The 9158-nt window shown below is 40.4% G+C and overlaps 1 protein-coding gene across 1 annotated transcript; it reads left to right on the forward strand.

Moving 5' to 3' along the window:
- Positions 1 to 364: 364 nt before the first annotated feature.
- On the forward strand, positions 365 to 943 carry LOC130744436 (secreted RxLR effector protein 161-like). Its single transcript, XM_057596622.1, has one exon. The coding sequence runs from the start codon at positions 365 to 367 to the stop codon at positions 941 to 943; it is 579 nt and encodes a 192-aa protein (XP_057452605.1).
- Positions 944 to 9158: the final 8215 nt, after the last annotated feature.

Genomic DNA, 9158 nt, shown 5'->3' on the forward strand with positions numbered 1-9158 from the left:
TAAGAAAGCTCTCTATGGTTTAAAACAAGCGCCAAGGGCTTGGTACGATCGTTTAAGCAGTTTTCTCATGAAGAACGGTTTCTCAAGAGGAAATATTGACAACACCTTATTCAGAAAGCAACTGAAAGATGACTACACTCTTGTACAACTGTACATTGATGACATCATCTTTGGAGCCACTAGTGATAACATATGCAAGGAATTTTCAACTCTCATGCAAAGCGAATTCGAGATGAGTATGATGGGGTAACTAATATTCTTTCTTGGTCTTCAAATCAAGCAAGAGAAAGAAAAGATCTACATACACCAGACCAAATATATAAAGGATATACTCAAGAAATACAACATGCAAAACTCAAATAAAATGAGTACTCCTATGTACCCAAACACTGTTCTAGACAAGAATGATGAAAGCTCACCGGTCGATCCAACATCGTACCGTGGAATGATAGGATCTCTCTTGTACCTTACTTCATGTAGACCTGACATTATGTTCAGTGTTTGCCTATGTGCCAGATTCCATGTAAACCCTCAACAATCTCATCTCAGTGCGGTTAAACGAATATTTAGATACCTAATAGGTCCTGCTAATGTTGGTCTGTTATATGAGAAAGGTAGTGATTTCAGGCTGAGTGGATACTGTGATGCTGACTATGCTGGAGATAGAGTTGAGCGAAAAAGCACCAGTGGAGGATGTCACTTTCTAGGAAACTGTTTAGTTTCCTGGTCTAGCAAAAGACAAAGCACCATATCCCTATCCACTGCTGAAGTTGAGTACGTAGCAGCTAGCTCTTGTTGCACTCAACTTCTCTGGGTCAAGCATCAACTTGAAGACTACAACATCCATGAAGATCACATACCTTTACTATGTGATAACACAAGTGCTATAAATATAGCGAAAAATCCAGTTCAACACTCAAGGACAAAGCACATTGAAATATAGCATCACTTCATCAGAGATCTAGTTGGGAAAGGACATATTGATATGTCTTATGTTCATACTGAAGATCAACTTGCTGACATTTTGACAAAACCTTTACTGGAAGGCAGATTCTCTGACCTAAGAGAAAGAATCAATATGCAATATGCAAATTGAAGATATAGAAATGCAAGTTTGCAGGTACCGTTCGATGAACTAACTGGGTACAGTTAAAGAGTCATCTCAGAACGAACTGAGCCAACTGCATACGTGCCACATCGTACTATGAGTTTATCTTTGCTACTGTTCAGCCTTTCCTGAAAATTGACTGTCAAAAGTTCAACGTCATCATATTTGTGACATGTGCTTCAACAGTTCTTTTCTGAAAAGTCACATCACATTCAATGCTCAACAGTTACTCAGTCAGCCTTTATCGCGTGTGCAACTCCAACTCAATTGTTTAATATTTTCTCTTTTCAAGGAAAACCGCTCTTTGCACTTCCTTCCAAAACCGTCATTCCATATTCCCAATCAACATATCTCTAAAAGATTTTGCAAACTTACTTCACGCTTTCTCATTTGCAAAATACTCTCTCTCTCCTCCAGGAAAAGCAACTTCATTTCTCTACAAATTTCTCCTCTTCTCAAAAACCTAATGGCCGGAGTTCTTGCAACCGCCTCTAAGGCCCCTTCCAAGAAAGGTGGAAAGACACCCTACACTAAGGCTGAAATGGAGATTCTGAAGAGAAGATCTGAGAAGATCAACCTACAACGTTCTGTTCAGAACCAAGAAATAGGAGTTGTGAAGACTGAAAAACTGGGTGATAACGCTTTGGTTTCACCAAGATACCTTGATATGAAGGTATTTGCTTTTGTAAAAATGGCAGGACTCACAGACCTTCTCTATCAAGACTGGGAGACGGTGTACAATGTAGCACAACGTGAAGTCTATGTGCCTCTTGTCAAAGAATTCTATGACTGTGCTGTGGTGAAGAATCGTGAAACCAACAGGTCAAGAGCGTACAACAAAATCATTGACGTCACTTTGCAAGACGTCGCTGAGGCTCTTGATGTGAGTCTGGATCAAGGTGAGAAATACTCTCCCTCATGGTGGTCAAAGACAGAAGACTACCGTTGCATCTGGAAAAATCAAAAAGATCCCTTGCTAGTGGAAGTGAGCAATCTTAGAGATGAGCTCAAGTTCAACAATGCTGTGATCAGCAAAGTGGTTCTTCCCAAAGATGGTGCAAGAGGACATGTAAGCACACATGCAAGGTATGCAATTTACAAGATTGTAAAAAGGGTGAAGATAAATCCTGCTCATTTGATGTGGAATTACTTGATTAACTTCCTGGATATGGGAAAAGGATACCTTCCCTTTGGGTCCTTACTGACCGTGATTCTTGAGAAGAAAAGAATTACTGCTGAATTTATGGAAAACAAGGCTGAACAATTGGAAGAGGATATCATCTGGCCCACTCCTATCAAGCTAGGAGATGTAAGCAAAATGAAAATCCCTTACGATGATTCAGAGGTTCCTGATGAATACCTGACAAAGAAGAAAAGAGTTGTAAGAGAGAAGGAGAAAACAGATGCAAATGTTAAAGCTGGTAAAGGAAAGGTGAAAACCTTGAAAGAACTAACGGAACAAATCAGTAAGGTTCCAAGCAAAAGAGTCGTTTCTGATGCTTTGCGAATCGCACCGTTCTCTGAGGACGAGCCAGAACAGTCCAGGGACGTGCCCAAGGCACCTACTAAGGAACGATCCATCCGGATCATCAAAGGTGGAGTTCTTGTACAATCTGCTTCTCATCCCATCGCTTCAAGAACAAGATCTGGGCAAGGGTCTCCTGCTTGCAAGCTTGCAGAACCCAAGAAAAAGCTTAAACGTTTAAGGATCAGTTTGATGATGAATCCACTGTACAAGTTCAACAGCCCCACTACTGCAAAAGGAAGATTTTAGCAACTTAGACTCCAACTTTCCACACCACGAGGTAAACCCTGAAATCTCAAATCAAGAGTTTGTCAATTCTCTGTTTGATGATTCATATGATCCACACCACAACAACCACACCTTTCACCAAAACCACTTTCACCCTCCTCACACCAAGAAGAATTCACTGTGAATCCCACTAATCACAGTTCACCAAAATTTTCTCATGTTCTTACTATGGATTCCTCCGATGAGGAACGCACTGTTCAACAAACCAAGACAAAATCTCAACTGTTTAATTTCTTTCCTTTGACTCTAGCAACCCCAATTGATCAACCCTTTCAAAACACTCCACAAGCACAAACCAATGAAAGCACCCCAAAACCACACTCAAGGCCAGGTGCAGTCTGCATCCTATCTCAGGCAAGAAAGAGGCGTCTTCAGACACTAGTGTCCTCTGCTATTAAGCATAGGCGCACTGCATGAACAACCAAGGCGCACTTCAAGGTCTTTCAAGCAAAACTGATTAAGAAAATTGAGAAGGCTCCCAATCATTCTGTGTCTGTCTCATGGAAAAGATCCTCTAACGTTGGCTACAAATATCATTTGGAAGCAAGCAAGGTACCAGATTGGGATGAATGGCAAGTTTGTGCAACTAAAGGCTATGTTGGCACACTGTCCAACTCCCTTCTGAACAGGTTAACTGCTTTAATTGTTTTCTTGGGCAACTGGGTCTTCATTTTGCTGCCAAGGAACATTCCAGACATCCTTATGCGTCCAGAAAAACTTCACATGGTCAAAGGAAAAGCAAAACTTCAGGAAGAAGGTGAATGTTCAGCTCCGTTGAACAATAAAACCAGAGATGAGCAACTCATAATTCCTGATGCTGACAATACTGTTGATGATCAAGGGAATGAGCAAGAGAACATGGAGCAACCTATGGAAGATCAATTTGTTCGCAGAAGCGATTTTGAGGATCATAAGAATCAAATCAACACTCTCTTCTATGATCTGGCCTCCAAGATTGACCTGCTCCTGAATCGTTTTGGCTAATGGCCACTCTCTACCTCTATCGTTCTATGTTATTTATCTCTGGCCTCCAAGAATATTTACACTTTAATTCTTGACCTTTGTCATATCCGTACTTAAGTTATCCTATATGCATGTCTCTTTTGGTTAACATGTCTTTTTAATAATGCCAAAGGGGGAGAAGAGAAAGGAAAGAGAAAGGGTAGAAAAGATAATTTTTTTTCCTCTAAATCTATTCTATAGATAACAGTTAAAACATAGATTCATTTAGTCAGGGGGAGTGGGAGTGAAGCGAATGAAATTCTTTTTGAAAACATTTCTAAACTCAAAATTCTTTGGAAACTTCACTAAACTCGGGGGGGAGGGGTTTATTATGTCAATTACCTCTTTCTATAAAATTTGTCATTATCAAAAAGGGGGAGATTGTTAAGTTCAAACGCATCATAATGTTTTAAAAATCTTATTTTGATCATAACAATTTTATAATAGAAGTTTCATTGAATATTTAACTACTGATAACGTTCTCAATTTCAGGAGAAATTCGGACATATGTCACACGCTTCAACGTTCTATCAATTCTTAAAAAGATATCTATCTCAAAAACTAGAAGCAACTCTGTCTTTACAGAACCGTTATGTAAGTGGTCGCGTAGTTTGAAGACTCTGACCATTTCAATGCCACGTCATCAGTCAGATATATCAAGACAAATTTTGAGCGCCAAACTTTTAGTTTGATTTCAACCGGCTGTCTTACATTCAAATCCAATGACAACCATTTGAGTTTCATTCAAACTGAATCACATGAAGACAAGTTTGCTTTAGCAAAAGGTACGCTAACCAACGAGGAAAAGTTCAAGCTGTCAACATCAAATTGCCAAATTGTTTCTTGTCTGAAAATTATCCCAAAGTCTATCACCACCTACTAGCTGACAAACATCACATTTTGAGCTAAAGGATAGACTTGCTCCAGAAGTAACATTTAATGAAGCTACCAACCAAGCCTTTTGAATCAACGGCCCGATATCATTTCTCAACGGTTGGATATTGTCTCACAACGGCTACAACACTAGCAAGCAAGTATTTAAGACATTCTTGAAGATCTGAAGGAAGAAGAATTAATTCAGAGAATACAAGCATTCAAGCATTCATTTTCAAAACTTCTCTAACGCATTCAAAGCTCAAGCAGATATTCCCAAGTGTCAAACACAAGCCATTAAATTCTGCTCAGTGAAAGAGAAAACCTCGTACCTTAAAAGAGTCATATCTCTTTATTCTCTTTACACTCCTGTAGTAACTCTTAAGTGATCCAATAGTCATATCTGAACCCAAACACTTAGAGTTTCAGTTCTATAAAGTCTCTACCCTTGCTCTTGAAAGAAGAGAATCTTCGTAGAGTGATTTAAATCTTTGTAAGATTTTGGAGAAGTCTGGTCCAATACTTATAGGAGGAGTCCTGCAGAATACTTGGAGAAGTCCGTGATAATACTTAGAGACGTCCTGTCTAATACTTGTATTGGAGAAGTCCTTGGTACTTGCTAGTGAAAATCTTGGTGGTGGCCAAGTACTGGACGTAGCCCAATTGTTTGGGGTGAACCAGTATAAATCTATGTGTGCTGATCGTTCTGTTCTATTTACTGTTTTACTTCCGCTGCACTATACAGTTTGTGAAAAGTCACACTTAAACGTTTTTACCAAAGAACTAATATCCTTTTCATAAAACAAAGTTTTAAAAAGTAATTTTCAAGAACACAATTCAAACCCCCCCTTTCTTGTGTTACTTATTTGCAACTTATCTCCGATTGCTGGGGCTTCGGCCGTAATATGTGGTATTTCTTTGTTATTGCTATTGATTGATTCACATGCTATACGTGGTAAGTGGTTAACCATAGGATGTGTTGATATATGTGCCATGTTTTGCCGCTTCTTCTTCTAGGCCGGTTGAGCCGGAGGATGAGCCTGACACTACTACTGCCATTCGCTTTAGGCCATCTGCTTCCTCCCGTGGTTATTGCGTGGTACCATTGGTCCACGTGATGGAGGGGGATGTAATCGTTAGAGTGGTGGATGCGGAGACATGAGTGTCTTGTTCGGTGTCTCGGTTTGAGAGGAGAGAGAGCATAGATGTGGATAGCGAGTTGATCATTCTGGATTCTAACTCTGACGATGACTATGCCAAGGAGTAGGAGGAGGATTGTTGAGACACGCTTTTCGGGTGTTTAGAGTAGGAGTATGTGTTGTAGCACTGATTGTCATTTCTCATTTTGGGGCAGGGTAGGTCCCCAAGTTATAGCTTTTGGTGTGGTTCTCTTTCAGGAGGATCATATGACGTTGGTCGGGCATAGGAGGTCTTGCTGAGGCCGTTTTGGACTGACTTACTCTTTTGGAGTACTGTACTTACATACTTGTGACTCTGATTATGGTTTGTACCTATTAGCCTCCGAGCATCACTTCCAGTTACTTTCCGTACTTTCCGTCACTGGAGGTTTCTCGTGACGTTGACTTTTACTTACAAGGGGGGTTGTATATATATTGTATATTAGTTTATGTTCATCGCATTGGGTTGAGTCTTTATTTCGATGAGTCTTTTATTTAAAACAAAACAAAAATACCTGCTTTTATGCTTTTTTGTTTTTTAGTTACTAAAGTGACCCCCCAAAATCGGGGTGTTACATTGTTGTATCAGATCCAGCCTCTCCCAGTACGGTGTGGTTCGAGGACGAACCAAGCGGAAGTTGGTGGGCCTGTGATGCCCTGAGCTGACGACGGTGAGGATTGATCGCCTTCTATGTGGAAGGACGCAACACACCCGAACAAGAGGTATTCTGAGACTGTGTAGGGATGAACTATACAGTTGAGGAAGGCATATATGATTTGATTGTACTACCCACAAAAACAAGTTGAAACTTCTTTTCGGGAGCCCAACTCATAATAACTCCACGGTTAAGTATGCTATCCTTGGAGTAATATTGAATGGGTGATCTCCTAGTAAGTTTTTCCGGGAAGTGCGCGAGTGAGGACAAAGTGCACTGAAAAGACTCGTGTTGTTACCGTGAGGCCAGTCGTCAGAATGGGATGTTACTATAATTCTCAAAAATTCCTGGAGAGGCAATGGCCAAAGAATACTCGGTAATGCCTGGAGAGGCAGTGGCAAAAGAATACTTGTTATGGCTGAAGAGGCAGGGACAAATAATAATTGTATGGAGAAGTCCTTAATACTTGAGCTTAGTGAAATCTTGGTGCTGCCAAGGACTGGATGTAGCCCTATCGTTCTGGAGTGAACTAGGATAAAATGCCAGTGTGCATCGTCTACTCCTTTGCTCTTACACTTCCGCTGCACTAAACGATACCAACAAAGATGATAAATCTTTATATAGTTTGGAAAACCAAATTTTTTATGGGCACAATTCAACCCCCCTCCCCCCCCCCCCCGTTTCTTGTGCTACTTTGATCAACTTCAAGTGGTATCAGAGCTTCGTCTCTGAATACTAACACCTTAACATGTGTGGAGTAAAGATCCATGGGAAGGTCTTCAAGATCAATTTAACTTCAAACATGCATCCAAACCATCAAGCAAGAAGATTTCATAGGCATCCAGCTCTGAAGATCAACAAGATATCCGATGATTAAGGACTTTCCAAAGTCGAAGAAATCACTTCAGAAGATCAAGCAGAAGACACTTGATGAAAATGGAGAGGTTTACACGATAATCTGTCTCAAATCTCAAATGGAAGAGTTGACTCAGCCAGCAGTCAAAAGGGCAAAAGGTTTCGTCCATAAAGAAAATTCAATCCCTATCAACTCAGAGAATTCCTGTTGTTGACAAACGAAGCTCCACAGTTGACGAATGGACCTTGTCTACATGAGCAACATGAAGCTCTCCCCAATGAAGTCAAGTAGAAAAACTCCAACAACTTGATAACACCTTGTGTAACATTTCTATTTCCAAGAGAACAAAGATGGAGGAAGTTTCACAAGACCAGATAGTCAACACCTTGAGTGACTAAACTCTTGCAGTAATGTCTGCCCCATGAAGTCTGCACTTAAAACCGTTGGCGTTGCCAAGTTCAAACGCCAGTGGCATCATTAGTCTATATGCTTCTCTCGGTTGAAGTCAGCTAAAAGAAAGTAAAGTCCCGGTTATTCATTGCCAGTGCAGTTTCCCATGGAGTGTGTTGTTGAAAAACCAAAAGACGAGGCCATCGTGGGGTTAGACACTATGCCTATAGTAGAAGAAGTGCAAAATGGACATGTCGTTCATTCATCCATTCATATTGAGGAAGTACTTGAAGACGAAGCAGATGAAGAGTTGGAGACGCCACTTGAAGATGAAGGTATAAAAAACGATAGAAAGGGGGGGTTTGAATAGCGTTTTCAGATAAAACTTTTCCCACTTGAGATTTTAACAAATTTCTCAAACAAAGAATGCAAAGTGCTAAGATAAGAGTTGAGGAAAGCACACAAGGATTTTATCCTGGTTCACTTGATAAATCTCTCAAGCTAATCCTGTCCACCCGTTAAGATGATTTCTTCCTTCTTAGAATGAAGGCAATCCACTATTCAGAGTTTGTTACAACTACACTAGCAACATGCTCAGTGACTAACAATACAATGAACTAGTAAACACTAAGATTCACTCTCTTAGTCTTCTCAAGGATCTGACCAACCTTGGTCCCTTAAGGAAAAACAAACTAACTGTTTGAATGTTTGGGTTTACGATGAAATGCTTCTCATAAAGCTAAGGTAAACACGATGAGATCGGTTTGAAGAAATATTGCTAAGAGAATATTTTAATATTGCTTGAGCTTGAACAAGGTTTCTTCAGCGGCATCTTTCATCTTCAGCCTTTTTATATACTCCAAGGATTAGGGTTGTATCCGTTGCATGGATTGCTACCGTTGGAGGGCAAATCTGTAACTTCCAGATTCTGTTGTGGCTGATCGTCTTAGGAAAGGTCGTCAGGATAGTACAATTTCTTTTGTACTTGGATAGCAACTTGACCTTTATCCTAGATGACTACTGATCAGAGCGACGCTTCATGTTGGAACTTGTGAAGCTTGGTGATCAGAGTCAGAGGGAAGCTTGGATCCTCTGACCTTCGTAACTTCTGCTTCTGGACCTCAGAGTAGAAAGTACTTGGTCTTCAGAGCCAGCTTACTCTTGGACTTCAGAGTCTTCACTTCTTAGCTTCTGGACCTTAAGATCTTCTGATCCTTCAGAGCCTCTAGACCTTCAGAGCTTCTGGTCTTCAGAACTTCAAGTGATCTGAATCCATATCAGA

Source organism: Lotus japonicus, chromosome 3 (assembly GCF_012489685.1).
Source record: "Lotus japonicus ecotype B-129 chromosome 3, LjGifu_v1.2".
Lineage (NCBI taxonomy): Eukaryota > Viridiplantae > Streptophyta > Magnoliopsida > Fabales > Fabaceae > Lotus > Lotus japonicus.

Coding starts and splice junctions, on each gene's coding strand:
- LOC130744436 (XM_057596622.1), top strand. CDS start 365: ATGAGTACTCCTATGTACCCAAACACTGTTCTAGACAAGAATGATGAA.